Raw genomic sequence first — 24,430 nt, 5'->3', positions numbered from 1 at the left:
TGCACCATGTTTCAGTTGGTGCAAATGGCCGCAACTGAAGTTAAATGGGATTCCCAGGTGCAAGCGCTATTCTATAAACCGTGCCTAACTTTAAGAGCAACTTATAGAATTACCACTTTTTTCTACGGCAATGTTTTGGGCGCCTTATATAGAATTCACTCCTAAACGGTAATATTCAATGGAGATAACCGGCTATCTTGTGCTAAATATTGGCACTTAGCTGACTAAGAGCTGTTCCTGGCTGGTTAAATAGAGCTGAATATAAGACCTTCAGTGCATTTTACCCTGCTATGTTAGTATTAGAGAAAGTGGAGGAGTGGCCTAGTGGTGTTGCAATCCAGAGGTAGCTGGTTCAAATCCCGCTGCTGCTCCTTGTGATCTTGGGCAAGTCACTTAACCCTCCATTTCCTCAGGTACAAACTTAATTTGTGAGCCCTCCTGGGACAGAGAAATATCCAGTGTACCTGAATGTAACTCACCTTGAGCTACTACTGAAAAAGGTATGAGCAAAATCTAAATAAATAATAAATTTATGGAATAGGGTTCAAATAAGTATCCCTTTATAGAATTGCCCTCTTAGGGGTCCTCTTACTAAGGTGCGCTGAAAAATGGCCTGCACTAAGTGTAGTGTAGCTGTGCGGTCTGGACGTGCACAGATCCATTTTTCAGCACGCCTGTAAAAAAATGCCTTTTTTTTTGTCGAAAATGGAGGTGCGTCAAAATAAAAATTGGCGCGCGTCCATTTTGGGTCTGAGACCTTACTGCCACCCATTCACTTAGCAGTAAGGTCTCGCACGTTAACTGGGTGGTAATCATCTATGCGCGTATAATGCCGATTACTGCCACATGCCGGAAAATAAAATATATTTTCAGGCGCGCGTAGTGGATGCGTGTAAAAAATGAAATTACCACCCATGCCACACGGTAGCTGGGTGGCAGTTCCAAATTGATACGTGTTGTGCATGCATAGGCGCCAATGAAGCTAAGTAAAAGGGCCCCTTAGGGCCCTGTTTACTAAGGTGTATTAGTGTTTTTAGTGCGCCTACACTTAGCATGCGTGCTAACCATATAGGCATCTAAACGGATTTTGTAGGCACGTACATGGTTAACGCGCATACATTGTTAATGTGTTAAAAACGCTAACGTGCCTATAACGCTACTTAGTAAGCAGGGCCCTTAGTGTCAGCCTTCTTTCTTAACCAACAAAATCTGCAGTAGCATTCTGTATTTCAGATCTGTGAAATAATATTGAGGAGCCAGTACTACAGTAGACTCATGTACAAACATAAGTGAGTGAGTGTTTGTGTGTAAGGAAACATGCTTTCCAAATATTTATTTAAAGTGATTTTATACTGCACTCCTAATTTGTATATAGTATGTTTGCAGTCAGCTGCAAGGAGTTTTTTTTTTCATGCAAATATTTATAAACGCTTCCTGTTATTTTAAGCAGAAAATGAACTGTATCAGTGAGAATTTTTCCAGAGTGTTTATATCATTCTTAAGCGATATCTTCTTTAGGTAAACATATAAAAGTTTATCTTTAGTAAGATAATCTGTCTACTGGTACTTCAAGCTGTACAGCTTGGAGCTATATTGTTAATGTGAATTGCATTAATCTCCTAAGTGCAAATCTCTGCTGTTTAATAGCCTGCATTATTTTCTTCATGTACAGCAGTGGTTCTCAACCCAGTCCTCGGGACGCAGGCATTCAGTCTGGTTCTCAGGATATGTGTAAGGTAAGGAATATGTGAAAGATAGATTTGCTTGTACTGCCTCCATTGTATGCAAATCCATGCCATCCATATTCATGGTAGAGTTCCTGAAAACCAGATTGACCTTTCAACCTCAGAGACTGGGATGAAAACCTGCAAATAATCTACTGAGCAGCTCATAAACAATAGAGATGTGCATGTCCGAAGAAAAGTGTTTTTGGTTTGTGGCCATTTTAAATGATTTTTCTTGATTATTCAAGCATTTTTTCTTTCTCATTTCATTTACTCACTCTTTGCATGTACATTAACTAGGCAATTATATGTATGTCACCTAATAGAATAACGGAAGCAACAAGGGCAAATTGGCATGGAAGTACACTTAGATGCCTTGCTATATGATAGTGCTACACTGAAACTGCACTGGCTCCCTATCATGGCCCGCATTACCTTCAAACTTTGTACTCTGGTCCACAAGATAATCTACGGTGCAGCCCCTGGTTATATGATTGCCCTGATTGATCTTCCAGCCAGGAATAGTATCAGATCATCTCATACCTATATGAATCTTCATTATCCTAATTGCATTGGTCTTAAATATAAATCGTCCTATGCGTCCAATTTCACCTACTCAAGTACTCAAATGTGGAATTCATTACCAAAACAAAAGTGAAAACAATACATGACCATCTAGAATTCCGGCGAACTTTAAAGACCTATTTGTTTTGTAAGGCCTACCCTTCTGAATCTGCCTAGCTGCCTCAACCCTGCACTGATTTAAAAGACAATGTTATTTCTTATTTCCTTTGTCAGTGGAGGAGTGGCCTAGTGGTTAGGGTGGTGGACTTTGGTCCTGGGGAACTGAGGAACTGAGTTCGATTCCCACTTCAGGCACAGGCAGCTCCTTGTGACTCTGGGCAAGTCACTTAACCCTCTATTGCCCCATGTAAGCCGCATTGAGCCTGCCATGAGTGGGAAAGCGCAGGGTACAAATGTAACAAAACAAAACATTTATTGTTCCCATCTACCTCTACCTTCCCTTACCCTAATTCTGATTGTATTTGTTTAACATTGACCCAATACGGTGTCTTGTAAGCCACATTGAGCCTGCTAGTGTGTGAGAAAATGGGGGATACAAATACTGCAAATAAATAAATAGAATAGGACCTCAGAGGCCCTTTTTTTTTTTTTTTTTAATCCTTTATTAATCATTTAATAGTTCACACAACAATGTGATTATGCAATTCACATTCAAATAACAAAAGAAATTCTTTACACAAAGTAATATAAGGAAACAATAAACACTTTTTTTCCATCCACAACTAAAGAAAAACGATTCCAAGAAAAGGACAAAAAGCAAAAATATTAGATTATTATTACACACTTGCTACCTCTAAATTCAGACTCCAGCCTGCTGTGTAGGAGGGCATGTAACAGTCACTTCAACTCTAGCGTCTAGAAAATCTTTAAGCTGTTTAGGGTCTACAAATTGAAATAGTTTGCCCTCAAGCAGAACAGTACATATACAAGGAAAACGTAAAACAAAATTAGCTTTCAAGGCTTCTACTCTGGGACGGAGTTCAGAGGCCCTTTTATTAAGACACGTAGGCGCTTACGTGCATCCAGTGCACGTCAAATTGGAGCTACCTCGTGCCCTGGGCGGTAATTCCATTTTTAACACGCGTCCAAAACATGCAGTAGAAATTTTCTACCAGCTTGGCACTTACCCGGTGTTTAATTGGCAGTTTATGTGCGCTGATGATTACCGCCTGGTTAATGCATGAGACCTTACCGCTAACTCAATGGATAGCAATAAGGTCTCAGGTTTGAAAATGGACACATGCTGGTTTTAATTTTGCCACATGTCCATTTTCAGCCCCCCCCCCCCCAAAAAAAAGCCTTTAATACAGGTGCGCGTCCAAAATATGTGCCTACACCAGTGCAGGCCATTTTTCAGCACGTCTTAGTTAAAGGGCCCTTAAGTGTTTCCACACGGATCTGAAAAGGAAGTGTAACAATGGGAGGGACATTGGTGGGTCAGGGTCCTTAAAATGCGTGCAATGTTATAGAATTTGGTGGATCTATGCCCAACTTGCATGCCTGGATTTACACCTGGTTTCAGTTGGTGTAAGCACTCATGCCCAAATTTGGGCGCGGATTTCTACACGCTATTCTATAAAGGGCACCCTTTAAGGAATTCTATTCAGCGTTGATTTTTTTCGACGCCATATACAGAACTTTTCTAAGCACATAAATTGTATATTCATTAAGTCATAGATGCATGCCCATTTAAGTGATTTGCATGCCCAAACAAATGCACACCTCTAATAAACAGTTCTGAATGCTAGATATCAAGCTTCCTATCACAAAATCAAAACTGTAGAAAATCACAGTGCATTAATGAGAAGTTTTGGGCCCTTTTACTACCTGGTGGTAGAACTACCACCAGGTTTTTGTGCGGGAAATTGGCCCTACCACTGGGCTTGCTCAGTAGTCAGGTTGTAGTTTCAGCTCCTGGCACTTGCTGTAGAAAGTCACAGTGTATTAATGAGAAATTTTGGGGCCCTTTTACTACCTGGTGCAAAGGGGTCCAACAGTAAATTGCCATGCAGCAATTTTTTGATTACCACATGGCCATTTACTGGCCTTATTTTAAAAAGGCCTTTTACCGGCAGTGGTAAAAGTTGGCCTTGACGCACAGAGATGCCATGCGCTGAAGCCGCTGCAGGCCACCTTTTACCTGTTGTAACTGCAGGTCTGATTAGCAGCCCTTTGTTACTAATCAGACCTGCTTTTCAGTCTTCAGTAGAGTTAGCTTTTTAAAATATTTTTATTTGTTTATAATAAGGGAAAGCTCAGTGGAAGTTTGCACACATCTGCCATAAAACTCCCTTTTAAGATACACTTTCTTTAATATATATGTTTTTTTTTTTCTTTTAGAACTATCCAAGAGTAACAATCGGTGTTTTTATTGAACAACCAACCCCTTTTCTTCCAGAATTTCTAAATAAACTATTGATTCTAGATTACCCCAAGGAAAAAATTGATATGTTTATTCACAACAATGTAAGTACTGATTTGGAGTTTCATCTTTCATCAATATATTACTAATATAATTACATAGAACGTGGTGGGCAATCCTCCACGGCAGGAAAATTCATGGTACGATTGTACTAATGTTTCATTGGTCTGTGTTTGTAAAAAGGTTGGTGGGGGCCAGCACAGTGGTTTAATGCTAAAACCTGTGTGTTGCCATGCAGAGGGACTTGAGTTTGATTCCTCATCAAATCAGTCCATTGTAGATCCTGTAAACTGGAAAGATCAACACAGACTCTGAAGACTTTAGATCAGATTTTTTGTATTATAAAGGTCACTAAACTAATCTAAACTTCTATTGAATTTCTTAACTTATTTTGGAACCTTTTGTTGTAAAGTTTGCATATCTCTTCTTAGTACAGACCTTTGATTTGTCTTTTTTTTTTTGGGGGGGGGGGTTGTTTTGGTTTGTTTTTTTTTCGTAATTTTGATTTATATTTCTAATACAGGAGGTTTACCATGAAAGGCACATTCAGAAATTTTGGAAGCAAGCAAAGAATATGATAAAAAAACTGAAAATTGTTGGCCCCGAAGAGCATTTGAGTCCAGCTGCAGCACGAAACATGGGAATGTAATACATTTTACCAAAGAACACTATTTTATAGTATTCGGTTTCTTCCAAGGCAATATTTCACATAAATCAAAAATGTGCTCCGCCATCTCATCCATATACATACTTTTCAGATTACTGCTAAGCATTTTGTTTGCCAAAGCAAAAGTATGTGCATCTCTTCCTCTTCTTCCCTGAGCTGTGAATAGTAGCAGGATTTGACCAGAAAGCAACTCAACCCCTAATGTGGCAAACCAGGTTGAGCTTTGAAGATGGGAAAATACACATAAACTATTCACACCATATATTTGTGGATTTATAACATAGTTTTATTTATAACGTCTGGTAGCATAAAAATGGGGAAATAGAACAAAAGGGAATATACTTTTGAGACAGCCTGTACAGTTCACTTAGAATAGCACTTGAAAGAAAAATATATTTCAGTTCTCATAAGTTGAATTTGGTGATTCGTATCCATTAGTGGGTTTAAGATTCAGTTCTTGCCCCCTTTTTCCTTCCCGTCATCCTAACCCATAGCATGTCGGTATCATCATTTTTTAATTACTGACGGCAGCAATGATTTGTATTAATAGAGATATACATACATTTGGTTTCTAAATTGAGGGCACCTTTGACCAAGCTGCGGCAAAAGGGGGCCTGCGCTGGCATTGGTGCGCGCGTTTTTGATATACGCTGAGGCCCCCTTTTACTGCAACGGGTAAATGGCCATGCGGCAAGTGAAGCACCATTGAGGTGGCGGTAAGGGCTTTCAGGCTAACCCATTGGTAAATGGGCAACATTCAACACTGCCTGATTACCACCGGTACACACCAGTGCTACAAAAATAAATATATTTTTTGTAGCACCGGATATGACGGCACGCTAGAGGTGGGAAATACTTCCGGGCTGCTGCGGTAACCCGGTGGTACTTCTTTTTTAACGAGTGGTAAACCCGCGTTGGACATACCGCCACTTTGTAAAAGGGGCCCTGAGTTAATTTGTACTTTTTTGTCAGGCTACAAACTAGGGGCCCTGTTTTACAAAAACGCATTATAGGTGCATAAGCAGGGCTTTTTTTGAGGGGGTACTGAGTACCGGCACCTTTTCCTTTGTCTTCTAAAATTGACCCATGGTCCCCATGTTTTAATGAAAGAACTCAGACTCTACACACCAATTCTGCCTTGTCATAGATTCTGTGACTGGTTGCAGGGGGCCTGGCTATTGTGGGGTGGGTCCCTCAGTGATTACCCTACCCCTGAAGGGTAGCCTGGCATTTGAGTACCGGCACCTTTCTTGCTAGAACAAATGCACTGCGCGTAAGTGTCTTTAATGCGCGTTAGCCATGTACTCACCTACAATATCCTTATAGGCGCCTGCACGGTTAGCGCGCATGCTAATTGTAGGCACGTTAAAAACGCTAACGCGCCTTAGTAAACAAGGCCCTAGATCTCTTGAGGGGGGTCTGGGGAACAACAGTGAGAATCATTGATATACAGAAATGGAAACGTTATTAGATGCTTTTATTTCCAGTGACAGAGAAGACTACATTTTCACATGCAGACTATGTTTCTCTGTGTAAAATCAAAGGATGGTACAAGTGTTAAATGCTGACATTCCTTGGTTGGCTGGGATCCAGCAGTGAGAATTCAGTTGATGCATTCTAAGATAAGGAGAACAATTGCAAGCTTGGGACATAGAACAGATGTTCATTATTCAAAAAGCTAGCAGCAACAGCTTTTTAACATGTGTTTTTATAGTTGTCACACTTTTTCTTGAAAAAGTAATCTTATTGCATTCATATAATCTATACAAATACTTGTCTTCCTCCTAATTTAATATTTATAGTAATTTGCTTGGAGCCTGATTATGGTTGTGACATCGTGGTCAGTAGTCCAGGGGATTAAAAAACAAAGTGTTTATTGCTTAAAGACATGCCACCCAGAGTACCAAATAGGGGGCAATTCCCTTATTTGGCAGAATGACCCCCACGTGGGGCATCCCAGGATGCACCGTGCAGAAAGCACTGCCGTTTTCAAAGATGGCAGCGCTAAGATAGAAGCAAGTGGGCATCGCTCCTCTCTTCTTTTCAAGGTACACCAGAACGGTCTGGGGAGACCCAAGATAGGTACCTACTTACCACCAGGGCTGTTCTTTGTTTTGGGGGGGGAAGGTTAGGGGGGGAATATCGCTAGACACCAGGTGCAACTAGATACTAGGGCTGATTTTTTTTTTTTTTTTTGGGGGGGGGGGGGGGGGGATCAGAGGTTCCTCTATGGGGATCAGGGTTCTGGGGGACCCAAGTAAGTCTATTAGCTTTTCTGACCAATTTCAGAAGAGTGAGCTAACCCTTCTATACATCAGACCTGGCAGTAAGTTTCTTCTTTTGTACTTGTCTTAAAATCTATGTACTTCTCTGCATTGAAATGGTATAATAGCCTCCTTACCATGCATTTTAATATGGCATGCACTGATATCTACTGTGCAAATTAGTTTCAGAGCTGAACCCTTTTCTGCATTGTGTACCCAGATGCCTCATTAATTTTGCATGTCTGTTCCTGGTAGCTTTCTGCATCAGACCCTAACTACTTAAGTTAGGAATCAATTTTCAGCTGGATTTAGGGACCTATTATTGAGTTCCTAAAACTAATATTCCTAAATTTAGGCCTCCAAACTAAAACAGTAATTTGTTTTGTTGTTGTTTTCTGTTTTGACACTTGCATGTTTTCCCCACCCCCAGGGATATTTGCCGTCAGGACAAAAAATGTGACTATTACTTTAGCATAGATGCAGATGTTGTGCTGACAAACCCAAGAACTTTGAAGATACTCATCATGCAAAACAGGTATGGCTCTTTATTTTAATGGTATGATATGCTGTCTTGCATTTAGCTTATCTAGGTTGTTTACAATAAAGCATTTTATAGGATGCATTAACTAAGGAAAAGGTAGAGATGCAAAAACTAAGATTACAGTAAATCAAAGTACGATACAGATGAGGGGATAATCTCTGCAGTCAGCAGTTGACAGTAGCGTACCATGGGCAGGGCGATGGGGAAGGTCCACCCAGAGTGCAGACAGCAAGGAGATGCATGGAGCAGGCACGCAGCTGTTTGGCTCTGTTGGTCCCCTGCCCCCTTTAATGTTACTTTATGTTCCAGGGCAGGGAACCAGCAGAGCCGACAGCCGCATGCCTGTTCATCACACCCTCTTGCTTGGAGGAAAGGTCAGGTGATACGCTTTCGGGGGTGTGGTGCTCCTCGTTAGGGTGATGCGCCGGGGGGAATGCAGCGGCAATCCGCCCCGAGTGGTGAACAAGCTAGGAACGCCAGTGGCAGTTGATACTGTCTTTGATAGAAAGTGGAGTATTTTGTAGTGAGGGTACAATGGGGGGACAGTTGTAGAAAACCTCCTTGAGAAAAGAGTGGCCTCTGAATAGCCAGTTAGCAATCTTGTCAAGTTTACTGTTAAGATCCGAAACGGCTTAAGAACTCGAGTACAAATGTGTACTGTACTGCATTAGTCACCAACTTATAAATGCTGGAGTGTTTAAAGATAATTCTGGATTCCTGCTTGGAGAAAGTGGTAGACAACCTCAAAATGTACTCTAATGCTAAAGTTAAAAATACTCCAAAAGGAGTAAATTTGGGTTTGGAGTTTTTGAAAGAATTTTGTTTTCTATTCCAAGACAAATGAAAATAAATTATGATCAGTAGTGTTCCATTTGGCATGATGGAAAATCCTTTCCTTGCTCAAGCAGCCTGCTTTAATGTGTGTTCATTCCCTCATAAAATGAATCTGTGGTGGTTAAGGAAAGAAGAAATTAATTTTTTAATGTCTTTTGTATGGAGGTAGCAGTATACAGGGATACTTATATTTAAAAGAACAAACGAAAAACAAACTCTTCTCCTTCAGTCTCCAAATATGCACATGCTACCCACAAATATTTTTATTTTTTGGCCAAGAGGGCATATCCGGGGGTGGAGCATGGTCTTTTATGTGCTAATCAGCACATCGGCAATGCCACACACTGATTAGCACAGGATTAGTGCATGAGCCCTTACTGCCTACAAAATAGGTGGCAGTATATGCATCACGTGCTAGTTTTTGCTAATGGTTATGCACTAATGGCAACATTAGCACATGACCATTAACTTAGAAAATGGAAAATCAAAATGTACACAGTTTCTTCTTTGTTTCAAAGAAGTCCATTTACAAAGCTGCAGTAGATATGGCTTTAGTGGGTGGGGGAGCCCTGCTAAGGCCACTTTCTACCACAGGTTTGTAAAAGGACCCCTTTTAAAATAAGAGAAATATGTGCACATTTTGGAGGTTATTCTATAACAGGTACTTTACCTGTTTTAAGTTTTGTCATTACATAATGCTAGTGCACATGAGCAAAGGTACACCTATATTTAAGGCAGAAGGACTTATACCAAGCTTATTTGCAAAGCACACACCAAACATTTCTCACCATTTTTCCCTCCAAAATTTCCAAGACATTTACATTGCAGTTTCTTCATGATGTGTCTGTAGCCCTAGAACATGATTTCACATTGATTTTAATCATCTTCATTTGTTTAGATTGGCCTGGTTGCTGATTTATTTATTCCTCTTATATAAACGTAGCAGGCCTGATAGCCCGTGGTGGTAAGCAGTTTGTAAGCCAATCACAGATTCAGGCTGAACTAACCCCGGATATCCAATGATAGGGCATGCTTGATATCCGGCATTGAATATCTGGTCACCCATGGGCACCAGCCTATATTCAGACTGGTGCCTGGTTAACATGACATGTTAAGTTAGGACAGCCTTTTTGCTGCCCTAACTTTAAGCACTTGGGAGCCGCTAGCGGAAGTATAGAAAAAATATTTCTGCAGGGGGTTACCTATGGTAATCAGGCAGCATCGTGCACTGCCCAGTTACTGCTGGGTTAGCGTGGGAGCCCTTACCGCCATCTCAGTGAGTGGCGGTAAGTGCTCCCCCCCCCCCCCCCCGAAATGTCCATGCAGCAAATGCAAACTTACTGCACGGCCATTTCATTTTTGGCTATTTTCACCCGCTGCAGTAAAAGGGGACCTGGCATGGGGCAAAAATGGCTGTCGCCACTAGTGCAGGACCCTCTTTATCGTAGCTTAGTAAAATGGTCCCTTAGCTGGTTAGTGGTTGAATATCACCATTAATTGGCTTAGCAATGGTTCCACCCAAACTGTGCCGCCATCATCACCGCCTAGCTGGTTAGGGATTGGCCACTTAAAGTGACAGTCAGCGGTACTCTTCAGTCAAGTGCTGCTGAATATCAATGGCCAGCTTCTGCCCGGTTAAACCCCTTTGAATATCGACCCCAGCATTAATAAAAAGTATCCCATGTACAGAATAGTAATAATCTTGTATAGTACATTCAATATTTAGATAATCCAACCAGTTGATTAGTTAAACAACATTTCTTACTCTGTGAAGTTGTTTATTTTTTGCAGAAAAATAATCGCTCCTCTTGTAACACGTCATGGAAAGCTATGGTCTAACTTCTGGGGTGCCCTGAGCTCTGATGGCTATTATGCTCGTTCTGAAGACTATGTGGATATTGTCCAAGGCAAAAGAGTGTAAGTCATGGTTCTCATGTAGGCAATAGAACTTACAGCATCAGCTACCAGGGCTCACTTGCCTTCTAGCTCAGGGCTTAGCTCTTTTCCTTACATTGCTCTGCATAAGATACAAACATGAAAATGATCTCTAAGAATAGCCAGAATGTTTTCTATAAATCTAAATAATTTTTGCCAAGTGTCTTTTTATAGAGTAAAGTTAATTCTTTTTAATATATAAATAGCATACTTGTCAAGTAGTGAATGAAATTTCTGAGTAGGATGAAAGGTGATATGAATAGCTGCAGTATTTGTTTTCTGAAAGACAGCAATATTTCCATGTCCTATATAATAAAATGCACCTCCAACATTCTGAAGCCAAGAAAGTGAAGCCTTCAAGCCTTGAAGCATTCCTGCAACGTTCCGGAACTACGTGTCTTCAATTGAGGAGATGGAGCCTTACAGAGCGCATGAATGCTTGAAGGCTTGAAGGCTTCACTTTCTTGGCTTCAGAGCATTGGAGGTGCGTTTTATTATATAGGAGGATATGCTTGGTGCTTTTCTGTAGCACATGGGGGGAAATTAATATATGCTGATTAAAGTGGAGGAGTGGCTAGAGGGGGGGGCAGGAGACATAGGACAATCGCTGGGTGGCTGGAGGGGGGCAGGGAACACAGGAGAATCACTGGGTGGCTGGAGGGGGGCAGGGAACACAGGAGAATCGCTGGGTGGCTGGGGGGAGCAGGGGAGATAGGAGAATCACTGGGTGGCTGGAGGGGGGCAGGGGAGAGGAGATTCGCTGGGTGGCTGGAGGGGGGGCAAGGGAAAAAGGAGAATCGCTGGGTGGCTGGAGGAGGGGCAAGGGAAAAAGGAGAATTGTTGGGTGGCTGGAGGGGGGCAGGGGACACAGGAGAATCGCTGGGTGGCTGGAGGGGGGCAGGGGAGAGAAGAGAATCACTGGGTGGCTGGAGGGGGCAGGGAACAGAGGAGACTCACTGGTTGTCTGGAGGGGGAGCAGGGGACAGAGGAGACTCGCTGGGTGGCTGGAGGGGGGCAGGGGAGAGAGGAGAATCGCTGGGTGGCTGGAGGGGGGCAGGGAACAGAGGAGACTCGCTGGGTGGCTGGAGGGGGAGCAGGGGACAGAGGAGACTCGCTGGGTGGCTGGAGGGGGCAGGGGACAGAGGAGACTCGCTGGGTGGCTGGAGGGGGCAGGGGAGAGAAGAGCATTGGTGGGTGGCTGGAGGGGGACAAGGGAAAAAGTAGAATCGCTGGGTGGCTGGAGGGGGAGCAGGGGAGAGAGGAGAATCGCTGGGTGGCTGGAGGGGGGGCAGAGGAGACACACTCGCACCCAGCAGTCTCACTCTCACTCTCTCACTCTGTCACACACACTCGCACATTCAATTTCTCTCTCTCACACACAGTCAATCTCACATATACGCTATCAAACATACACACTCGAGGAAAACCTTGCTAGCGCCCATTTCATTTGTGTCAGAAACGGGCCTGTTTCACTAGTCTTTCTAATAATACATTTTAGAAGGCTTGGGTACCATCTGCACATGTAAAATCTGGTTTGCACATATGAAATGGCCATACACATGTAAGTAATGATTCCAGCAAGGCCACTGTTTACATATGTATTCCTGCAGTGTGCACAGATTTGAAGTAGGCGTGTTCTGGGCATGCTTCAGATGTACCTTAGAAGGTATACACGTATTTCCTGATTTGAAATAGGAATAAAAATTTAATTTTAAAAAAATTAAAAATTAAATGTTGGTATTTACACCTGTTCCCAGGCATACATACATTTGTGTTAACTTCTTATTTAGTCCAGGGCTTTGAAGAAGGGATTGAAGGGGCCTTATCATCACATTTAAAAAATCCTTGAATTTGAGTTCTGCAGCTTGCCTTCTTAATTAGCTTCCTGTGTATGTACATCTTCTTAAAATCTGCTACTAACACATTTAAATACTGGCACTCGCACATGCAGGTTGCAAAATCTGCCACTTACAAGTGTGACATTTACATTTGCAAAGCCCTGAGAGACACTGTCTTTATTTTATTTTTTTAATGAACGTATCTTTGTAAAATGGCTACTCCCACAGATACATACATATTAACCCTGACTTTGTAGATATTTTATAAAAGGCTCAGCATTCTGAACAACTAGAATTGGACATCCATTTACCTACCTAGACAACCTAAGCATACTGAGACTTTAAATCACTTTTTTTTTTTCATTTTCTTTTTTAATGCAAATTCAAGAATATATTTCAGCTACCTGTCAATTTTGAGCATACAGAGACAATTCAGGCTTCATTCACGAGTTATTGCATTTAATAGAACAGTGGCCAAAGCTTTGATCATACTGTATTCCTAATCATATTATCACAGATGTTTTAAAATTATGAATTCTGTTACACTTCTTATGCTGGGGTAAATAGTGGGTTATGAATAAGTGTGCTGTGTCTGACTAGTGGCTTATTGGACCTCACAGCAGTAGCATTACCTTGGCCATTCCACATGGTGGAAACTCTTGAAAAATCTGAAGATCCCCGGACACTTGAAATAATACTCATGAGTCCATCATTAGTAACTATGCTGGAATAAGAGACTGATACATAAATATGAGTATTATGTATTTGGGAGATTGATATTATTGGTATTCACACCTACATCTAGGCATGTTCCCCGGTCATATGCACTATTCTATACAGAATCTGGCCCCAAATGTGGGATTTTTACCATATCACTGCCTTTTTAACACAGGAGACAATAGCGCGGATCTGTGCTACTGTCTACCATGTGGGAAACCCTATGTTAGCTGCTTAATGCAGCATAGTAAAAGGCCCCTAAATTTGTAAGTCTAAAATATTTTCATTTTTGTAACTACTTTTATTGTACCATTTTTTTTAGTTTATATTTTTTTAGTGTTGTGCCACTTTTGATCCTTTTTCTTTCTCTTTAGGGTCTTTTTACTAAGCTGATGTAAAAATCTGGGCTTAATGTGAGACTTTTCCATGCGCTAAGCCCAGATTGAACATGGCAGACAGGCAAACTACCACAAAACGCTTGAACGCATTTCTGCGGTAGCCTGTTAATGAATGCTAACCGCGCATTAAAGGCTTAATGCCCTTTAGTAAAATGACCCCTTTGTCTTCTATGAATGGTTGCCATTCTTCCTTTTGTTCATTTACATTTTACTGAACACCTTGTGTTTTTCTTTTCTAGAGGTGTATGGAATGTCCCCTATATAGCTAATATATACCTAATTAAAGGGAAGACTCTTAGAATGGAAATGAAGGAAACAAATCAGTTTAGACTTGATAACCTGGATCCTGACATGGCTCTCTGCAGAAATGTTAGGGAAATGGTAAGGTGTAATTACGACCCAAGTTTGTTCTAAATGTTTCATTCTTTCCTGCCTCACTTCCCTATGCTTGACTATATTTTCCTTTCTTTGTTAATTAAAAGTACTAGCCAATTTTTTTTAAGAAAAATTTGGACTTTCATTACATTTCATAGAAAACAAGAGTAACCTCAGTTTATCAGTAGTGTTCTGGATAAGGGGCCATGGCACACTTAACTTATCCAGGAAATAATGATGCATGTATAAATGTTTCCCTTTATCTTGATATTATGAACAAACTCAACACTAGCCACTAGTGACACATCAGTAGTAATTCTGCAATTTGATGCTCAGCACTCAAAATACCCACCATTAAATGCATGAACATTTTGAGGGGAATAATTGAACGGCGCCAGCGAAATAGATTGCCGGCAATTGATTTTGGCAGCGCCGCAAACAGCTGGCCGGAACCGTATTATCGAAAAAGATGGCCGGCCATCTTTTCTTTCGATAATACGGTTTGGACCGGCCAAATGCCAGAGTTCGCCGGGTTTGAGATGGCCGCTTTTGTTTTTCAGCGATAATGGAAACTAAAAGCGGCCATCTCAAACCCAGCCAAATCCAAGGCATTTGGTCGTGGGAGAAGCTAGCATTTGTAGTGCACTGGTCCCCCTGACATGCAAGGACACCAACTGGGTACTCTAGGGGGCACTTCTAAAAATAAAAAAATATATATACAAATAGCTCCCAGGTGCATAGTTCCCTTCCCTTGGGTGCTGAGCCCCCCCAAATCCCCCCAAAACCCACTCCCCACAACTCTACACTACTACTACTACTACTACTTAACATTTCTAGAGCACTACTAGGGTTACGCAGCGCTGTACAATTTAACAAAGAGAGACAGTCCCTGCTCAAAGAGCTTACAATCTAATAGACAAGTGAACGGTCGGTCCGATAGGGGCAGTCAAATTGGGGCATTCTGGATTCACTGAACGGTAAGGGTTAGGTGCCGAACGCAGCATTGAAGAGGTGGGCTTTAAGCAAAGACTTGAAGACGGGCAGGGAGGGGGCTTGGCGTAAGGGTTCAGGAAGGTTGTTCCAAGCATAGGGTGAGGCGAGGCAGAATGAGCGGAGCCTGGAGTTGGCGGTGGTGGAGAAGGGTACTGAGAGGAGGGATTTATCCTGTGAACGGAGGTTACGGGCGGGAACGTAAGGGGAGATGAGGGTAGAGAGGTAGTGAGGGGCAGCAGACTGAGTGCATTTGTAGGTAAGAAGGAGAAGCTTGAATTGAATGCGGTATCTGATCGGAAGCCAGTGAAGTGACCTGAGGAGAGGGGTGATATGAGTATATCGGTTCTGGCGGAATATGAGACGTGCAGCAGAGTTCTGAACAGATTGAAGGGGGGATAGATGGCTAAGTGGGAGGCCGGTGAGGAGTAAGTTGCAGTAGTCCAGGCGAGAGGTAATGAGAGCGTGGACGAGAGTTCGGGTGGTGTGTTCAGAGAGGAAAGGGCGAATTTTGCTGATGTTAAAGAGGAAGAAGCGACAGGTCTTGGCTATCTGCTGGATATGCGCAGAGAAGGAGAGAGAGGAGTCAAAGATGACTCCGAGGTTGCGGGCAGATGAGACGGGGAGGATGAGGGTGTTATCAACTGAGATAGAAAGTGGAGGAAGAGGAGAAGTGGGTTTTGGTGGAAAGACGATAAGCTCGGTCTTGGACATGTTCAGTTTCAGGTGGCGGTTGGACATCCAGGCAGCAATGTCGGATAAGCAGGCCGATACCTTTGCCTGGGTCTCCGCGGTGATGTCTGGTGTGGAGAGATACAGTTGGGTGTCATCAGCATAGAGATGATACTGGAAACCATGAGATGAGATCAGGGAGCCCAGGGAAGAGGTGTAGATTGAGAAGAGAAGGGGTCCAAGGACCGATCCCTGGGGAACACCAACAGATAAGGGGATGGGGGTGGAGGAAGATCCATGAGAGTGAACTTTGAAGGTGCGGTGGGAGAGATAGGAGGAGAACCAGGAGAGGACAGAGCCCTGGAACCCAAATGAGGACAGTGTGGCAAGAAGTAAGTCATGATTGACAGTGTCAAAAGCGGCGGATAGATCCAGGAGGATGAGGATGGAGTAGTGGCCTCTGGATTTGGCAAGGAACAGGTCATTACAGACTTTAGAAAGTGCTGTTTCTGTCGAGTGAAGAGGGCGAAAACCGGATTGAAGCGGATCAAGGATGGCATGAGAGGAGAGAAAATCAAGGCAGCGGCTGTGGACTGCGCGCTCAAGTGTCTTGGAGAGGAAGGGTAGGAGGGAGATGGGGCGGTAGTTGGAGGGACAGGTAGGGTCTAGTGATGGTTTTTTGAGGAGGGGCGTGACTACAGCATGCTTGAAGGTGTCGGGGACAGTTGCAGTGGAGAGAGAGAGGTTGAGGATATGACAGATGGAGGGGGTGATAGTAGGAGAGATGGTGTTAAGTAAGTTGGTAGGGATGGGATCAGAGGAACAAGTGGTGCATTTTGAGGAGGAAAGAAGGCGGGCGGTTTCCTCCTCGGAGATATCAGGAAAGGAGGAGAAGGAGGTCTGGGTTGGTTGGTTGAGGGAGAGGGTTGAAGGGTGAAGAGGAGGAGGTGGCTTGGTAGTGAACTCAAGGTTGATCTTTTGCACCTTGTCGCGGAAGTAGTCAGCCAGTGATTGAGGAGAGAGTGACGGGGGGGTGGGAGCGGAGGGCACTTTGAGGAGGGAGTTAAGGGTGGCGAAGAGACGACGAGGGTTAGAGCTGAGAGAATTAGTCAATTGGGTGTAATAGTCCTGTTTGGCAAGGAATAGTGAGGACTGGAAGGAGGATAGCATGAATTTGTAGTGAAGGAAATCTGAATGGGTGCGAGATTTCCTCCAGAGGCGTTCAGCAGATCGGGCGCAGGAGCGAAGGTAACGGATGCAAGGGGTCAGCCAGGGCTGGGGATTAGTACGCCTTGTGGGACGGGAGGTGGATGGTGCAAGGGTGTCCAGAGCAGAGGAGAGAGTGGCATTGTAAGCGGAGACAGCCTCGTCAACAGACTCGGAGGACATGATGGAGGGGAGGAGATTAGAAATACTAGATGATAAGGTGGGAGGGTCAATAATCTGGAGATTCCTGGAAGTAGTGGTTAATGTTGGGCGGGGCTGAGGGGGAGGGTGAAGAAGTGTGAAGGTGATCAGGTGATGATCAGAGACAGGAAGAGCTGAGGTGTGGAAATTGGAGGGTGAGCCGGAAGAGGAGAGGACGAGGTCAAGGCAATGGCCATCACGGTGAGTAGGGGTGGTGGAACATAGCTGGAGGTTGAAGGAGGATGTTAGAGTGAGGAACTGAGAAGCGTGAGAGTTGGACAGGTCATCAACGTGTATGTTGAAGTCTCCGAGAATGAGGGATGGAGATGAGGGTTCAATAAAAACAGAAAGCCAGGCATCGAAGTCGGTGAGGAAGGAAGGGAGGGATTTATCAGGGGGGCGGTAAATGACTGCCACTCTGAGTGGCAACGGGTAGAATAGACGGATGGAGTGGACTTCAAAGGATGAGAAGCAGTGAGACTGTGGTAGGAGGAGGGGTTGGAAGCTACAGGAGGGCGAGAGTAGTAACCCGACGCCTCCTCCACGGCCAACTAGGCGGGGAGTATGGGAGAAGAGATAGCCTCCATGGCATAGAGCCGCAACTGAGGCAGAGTCGTCAGGGGAGAGCCAGGTTTCAGTTAGGGCAAGCAGGTGAAGGGAATGAGAGATGAAGAGATCGTGGGTGAAGGGAAGTTTGTTGCAGACCGAGTGGGCATTCCACAGTGCACATGAGAAGGGGAGGGAAGAGGGGGGGAGGAGGGGAATAGATATGAGATTAGAGACATTCCGGAAACGTTTGCATGGATAGGACGAGGACAGGTGTGGGGGACCTGGATTGGGATTGATGTCTCCTGCAGATAGCAGGAGGAGGAGCAAGAGAGTGCGGAGGAGGGTGGGGGAGGTAGGGCGACGAAGGCGACGAAGACGGGATGCGCTTAGGAGGAATGGGGATGGGTTAATGGCAGGAAAGAAGTGTTGAAGGTTGAGAGCTAGGAAGGAGGAGGGGGACAGGAGAGATGGTGAGGTGGTGAGGGACGGGGGTGAGTAGGGTATTGCAGTAGTGAGCAAGATGGGAGAGGACATGGGTGGGCAGTGAGTTCCAGTGGTAGACAGCGGTAGGGGAGGGGAAAAAGATTAGGAAGGGACAGGGCAAGGAAGAGAATGTGTAAAGGGGCCATAAGTAGTAACTGAGGTGTTACGGGTATATATGTAGTGACTGAGGTGTTAAGCGATAGATAGAACGGCAGAGCTGGATTAGAGGCTTAAAACTGGAATGGTAGGCAGCAGGCAGGTAGGCACTGCCCAGTAAGAACAAGTCACACCCACTATGTTTGAAAAATGTGGGAGGAAAGGAGGTGAAGAGCCTGAACACAGAGACAGAGCAGTTATCTGCAGGCAGATTAGGTTGCTTGGGAGGGTATATAAGAACTATCACCCTAGGGGTGGGTGGGAGGGATCTAAGTCTAAAATGTACAGACAGAGCTGCAGCACAGCCAGTTAATCTGTAAAAAAGGTGGATTTCTCAAGAAAAACTGGTATAGAAGGCTGCCCCTCTAACAGAGAATCAGGTCACACCCACTAAGTTTGAATTTGTGGGGGAGATTCAGAGACAGAGCTGCTAAGTCTAAAATGTACAGACAGAGCTGCAGCACAGCCAGTTAATCTGTAAAAAAGGTGGATTTCTCAAGAAAACCTGGTACACCATTACCATAGCCCTTTTGGGTGAAGGGGGGGCACCTACATGTGGGTACAGTGGGTGTTTGGGGGGAGCGGGGGTTGGAGGGCTCAACACTTACCACCACAAGGTGGGGGGATGGGCCTGGGTCCGTCTGCCTGAAGTCCACTGCAACCAACAAAAACTGTTCCAGGGACCTACATACTGCTGTCAGGGAGCTGGGTATGACATTTGAGGCTGGCATACAGGTTGGCAAAAAAGGTTTTTATTTTTATGTTTTTAGTGTGGGAGGAGGAGGTTGGTGACCACTGGGGGAGTACGGGGAGCTCATCCCCCATTCCCTCTGGTGATCATCTGGTGAGTTGGGGCACCTTTTTGAGGCTTGGTCGTGAAAATAAAAGGACCAAGTAAACCCGGCAAAATAGTCATTAATGCTGCTTTTGTTTTTTCCATTATGCGCTGAAGCCAGCCATCTGTTAGCCACGCCCATGCCTGCCCATGTCCCGCCTTCGCTACGCTGCCGACACGCCCCCTTGAACTTTCGCCGGCTCAGCGACGGGAAAGCGGCGATGGTGTCAAAAAATGGGGTTTCGATTATACCGATTTGGCAGCTTTTGAGAGATCGCCGGCCATCTCCTGATTTATTTATTTTATTTATTTATTTATTGCATTTGTATCCCACATTATCCCACCTCTTTGCAAGCTCAATGTGGCTTACAATACATCATGGGTACTGGAAATAGAAGTGAATATACATTAGGTTTACAGAGGGTTTGTGTTACATGGTGGTGAATTACATGATGGTATTATGTCGGAAGATGGCCGGCGATCACTTTCAAAAATGAACTGGTTTGAGACTTTTTGAAAAAATGTACTACTTTGGGGGCACTTTTATTAAGCTGCAGTAGGCACTAATGTGTGCCTTCTGCAAGCTAAAATATACTACCTTGGGGCATCCCGACGTCCAATGTTAGTTGAGGGATTCTCACACTTCCCTGGTGCTAAATATTACTTTATATTTTTAGTGATGGGGGTGGAGATTAGGCATGTCCAGCGTTAATTGGTTAGCGCAGCTACACTGACGCATGCCAACCGATTAGCGCATGGTTAGCATGTGAGCCCTTTGCACCTACTAAATAAGTGTTGGAAAGGGCTCACGCTAGTGACCACATACAAAAAGGGGCCTCAATGTGTAGGGAAACCCATACGCTAGTCATAGAGCTTAGTGAAAGGACCCCTTGGATTTGAATCCTTTTATAAAAATAAGATAAAATAAAAAGGTTATATTGCTTGTATTATGTAGAAGGGACAGCCATACTTACACAACTAGTATTTTTAAAATTACTACAGCGTAAGATGTTCTTTGCAGGGCCAGCCCAAGGCAAGATGCCGCCTGAGGCGGATCTAACATGCCGCCTCCCTCCCGGTCTGAGATGCCACCCCCCACCCCCATTGTGACATTTTACCTCATGGTGACATTCCAAACCCGGCAGCAATTCCCATACGCTGCCCCCGGCACCCATCTCTTCCTTTTACTGCAGGTGCCTGAGCCTGTGATGAAACAGGAAGTTACATCAGAGAGGCGACTGCAGAAAAGGGAATAGGCAGGTAGCTTATGGGAATCACTGTCGCTGCCAGGTTTTGAACACCGTGAGGTAAAACGCCACGAAGGGGGAGATGCCGCCCCTCAGATGTGCCGCTCCTGATGAGTGACGCTTGAGGCCCCCGCCTCAGGTGGCCTAATGGTCAGGCCAGCCCTGGTTCTTTGGTAATATTTATGAGAAAATGTAACCTAATATCTTAATTTAATCAAATATTAGATGCTGGTGCCTCGCTTTTATGATGCCATTTAGGCGTATATTTATTTTCTTAGAAGGTTTGTTTCTCTTTTATAGTTTGAAATTTTGTTGTCATTAGTTTTCCTGTCCCCCTGTTTACTAAGCTGCGCTAGCAGTTGCCATGTTCAAATGCCGGCAAACGGGCTGTATTGGCATTGCTGTGTGGCAGCCGCTAGCACTGCTTAGTAGACAGGGGGGGGGGGGGGGGCTAGTGTCTTTATAAATGGAATGCTTCTTCCAGCTGTTTATTGGATCCCAGGGCTAATGCCTGATGGTTGGCGCCCACTGAAACATGTACAGTAGCTGAAGTTTTGGTTAAAAAGAAGTTTTATTAGGATTCCTTTTTTTATGTACATTCCATTTTACAGAAGTGACAGCCTTTTTTGGCAAAGGCTTATACTATTAATTCAATTGCTTTTGACTTTTACAGATGTGTTACCATCAGCTTAAAATGTCTGATTTTAGTTGCAACCAGATATCTTGCGACTGAGACCAATACAGCAGACTTGTTTTGCTTCAGTTTAACTTGGTTCAGCTATAAAATCTCTTTCTATCTATCTACATTTATATCTCTATCTATATATTGCCTCAGGTACAAACTTAGATTGTGAGCCTCCTGGGGGACAGAGAAATATCCAGAGTCCCGAAATATATATATATATATATATATATATATATATATACTACTTAACATTTCTAGAGCGCTACTAGGGTTACGCTGCGCTGTACAGTTTAACAAAAAGGACAGCCCCTGCTCAAAGGAGCTTACAATCTAAAAGACGAAATGTCAAGTTGGGGCAGTCTAGATTTCTTGAATAGAGGTATAGTGGTTAGGTTTTTTTTTTTCTGGCTTTGTACACACACACATACACATATATATAAGTGGAAGGCAGTTTTAGGACTAAAAATGGCCAGAAATGCTGTGACCTGTAGAGGCCCCGTTCCCATAGACCACAGCTTCACAGATTTCAACAGGGTCAGAACAGACAAAGCCAGAAAAACAAAACAGCTAAATCATCAGATTTCAGTATGTGAGGATTATGTGTTTATCCCTCACTGATAAGTCTCTCATTCTAAACTTTGGTAAATGTATTTTCACAAATCACAGACCCTTCCTATCCAAGGAGAATGTTTTATTCAGGAATCACTGTTTCTCTGCACCCTCATACTCTCCTGTTTTTCTTTTATTAAAAAAAAAAATCAGAATTTCACTCACCCACTCTTTCAACACCATCTAAGCTAAACTTTTTCTTTGAACTTACTGCTTGAATCATCAGCCAATCAAATGACTTACAGCTGTAGCTGACTCTGAATCACCTTATAATTATGCACACTTCCTGCAGACATTCCCTCCTCTCAGCGTAGATACTCAAAACTACTATTTATTTTTAGCACTTCCCTGTCTCACTTGCACACCTCCCTCCAAACCTCTTCTTTTTAATTTGAGCACTGTTCAAGCTTACCATGAATTAATAGTGCTTCCTACACCAGTTATGTCTTTTCTAGCCACCTGCATGGCTAAAGTCTGTTCACCATACTTCCATGAAACTAGCACTGTTCACCATACTTCCATGGAACTAGCATTGGCGGAGTGCTTGTGGCACAGATGAGAATAATAAGATGACCCTGGTTTATTGATGCGATTTTGAAGTCAAAACTTCTTGACTTATAGACTGTTGTGCTGATATTTATAATATTTCCATCAAAGAAATAAATTAACTGTAATGTTTTAGCCAAACAGTATATAGCACTGAGAAAAAAAAAAAAGAAAAAGTTGGCAAGTATGAAATTATTACTTTTCCTGCCCTTAACAAGGCATGGTTTCTTTTGTTTATTTAACTCTGTTTAAGCCTACCAACCATCATCTTATTTTTCAACTTTTCTCGCATCAGTGCTGTGCTTACCATGTTATCCTGTTAAGCTATGTACACCTCTATGGCTCCCTGGAGACTGATCTGTCTGTTGTTCTTTGCTTCTGTCAGGCTCCTGTGCTATTAGTTGAGCACTGTGCATACAAGTTTGATTTTCTCTTGAAACAGATGATAAGGGGGCTGAACTTACTTTTCAGCTTTGCTGGAGCTAGTTGCATGTTGCCTGTTAGGACTGTTTCAGAAATGTGGCTTATGCTGCTGTGTCTGTCTTGCTTCTCCCTGGCTTCAAAAAAAAAAAAAAAAAAAGAGGGAGGATGTACAAGTAAACTTATTTGATGCTTCTCCTTCATTTTAGACTTTACAAAGAGAAAAAGACTCCCCTACTCCGGAAACAATCCATATGCTCAGACCCCCAAAGGTTTAATTTTTGCTTTAAAAAATTTTTTTTTGACTATTAAATATTAAGTTGTTTATTCTCTCCCAAGTGATCAGTTTACCATTTCTTTACTTAGGGCCCTGTTTACTAAGCTGCACTATAGGTGCATTAACGTCTTTAATGCGCGTTAACCATGTACGTGCCTACAATATCCCTATAGGCCCCTACATATTGTAGACGCGTTAAAATGCTAACGTGCATTAGTAAACAGGGCCCCTAAATGATATATTAAAGCTTATACCATACGCATGATGCACAATTTTAGAGGTTAACCAGTCAAGGTTGGTTAAACCTGCGTACAGTAATTTGTTCAACTTAGTATTCCAGTGATTTTGATAATTACCACACAGTAACTGCAGAACTTTACAGCACATAAGTAAAAGAACATCCTAAGTGTGTAAAAAAAGTGTTTTTTAGGTGGTAAACTGAGCACATGTGAACTTGAAGTACTAAATACGTCATGGAGAAGACTTATTTATACATACCGTATTTTTCGGACTATAAGACGCACTTTTTTCCCCAAAATTTGGGAGGAAAATGGGGGGTGCGTCTTATAGTCCGAAGGTAAATTTGGCTGGCTAGCTGGCTGGCTAGCCGCCCGCCCGCCCTCCGAGTTCGAGATCGCCCTCCCCCCAACCCTGTCACCACTTCTCCCTACTCACGTCACGCGATCTTCCCTGGTGGTCTAGTGACGTCGGGGCAGGAAAGAGCCCCCTCTTTCCTGCCCAGCGCGCTGCTCTCCATCCTCCTATATGCAGCCTGACGGTCTCGGCGAGATTCAAAATGGCCATCGAGACGTCAATTCTTGGCGGCCATTTTGAATCTCGCCGAGACCGTCAGGCTGCATACAGGAGGATGGAGAGCAGCGCGCTGGGCAGGAAAGAGGAGGCTCTTTCCTGCCCCGACGTCACTAGACCACCAGGGAAGATCGCGTGACGTGAGTAGGGAGAAGTGGTGACAGGGCCGGGGGGAGGGCGATCCCGGACTCGGAGGGAGGGATTTGGACAAGATGCACCGGAGCACCTAGGTTTTAGAGGAGGGAAAAAGGAAAAAAAAAATTTTCCTATTTCCCTCCTCTAAAACCTAGGTGCGTCTTATGGTCTGGTGCGTCTTATAGTCCGAAAAATACGGTAGTAGCCAACAGAGCACTTTTATTTATCTTGCTACAGCTTCTTTTCCTGCCAGAGCCATTTTGTGTTGCATTAGTCAATGTAAGGAGACTGTTTATCATATATCGTATC

General features: G+C 43.6%; 1 protein-coding gene across 2 annotated transcripts in view; it reads left to right on the top strand.

Annotated features, from left to right (window-relative positions):
• Window positions 1-24,430, top strand: part of PLOD2 (procollagen-lysine,2-oxoglutarate 5-dioxygenase 2) — a 147,313-nt gene that overhangs the window by 106,291 nt on the left and 16,592 nt on the right. The window contains exons 9-14 of one of the 2 annotated variants that reach the window (XM_030216188.1): window positions 4,650-4,775; window positions 5,255-5,376; window positions 8,093-8,197; window positions 10,829-10,954; window positions 14,165-14,306; window positions 23,109-23,171. In XM_030216188.1, coding sequence (XP_030072048.1) covers window positions 4,650-4,775; window positions 5,255-5,376; window positions 8,093-8,197; window positions 10,829-10,954; window positions 14,165-14,306; window positions 23,109-23,171 — 684 coding nt within the window. The remainder of the gene's footprint in view (window positions 1-4,649; window positions 4,776-5,254; window positions 5,377-8,092; window positions 8,198-10,828; window positions 10,955-14,164; window positions 14,307-23,108; window positions 23,172-24,430) is intronic. The other variant, XM_030216189.1, reaches the window with a different exon arrangement.

This window comes from Microcaecilia unicolor, chromosome 10 (assembly GCF_901765095.1).
Source record: "Microcaecilia unicolor chromosome 10, aMicUni1.1, whole genome shotgun sequence".
NCBI classification, from domain to species: domain Eukaryota; kingdom Metazoa; phylum Chordata; class Amphibia; order Gymnophiona; family Siphonopidae; genus Microcaecilia; species Microcaecilia unicolor.
Note: the sequence above shows the minus strand (reverse complement) of the source record. Positions and strands in the feature narration are given on the sequence as shown.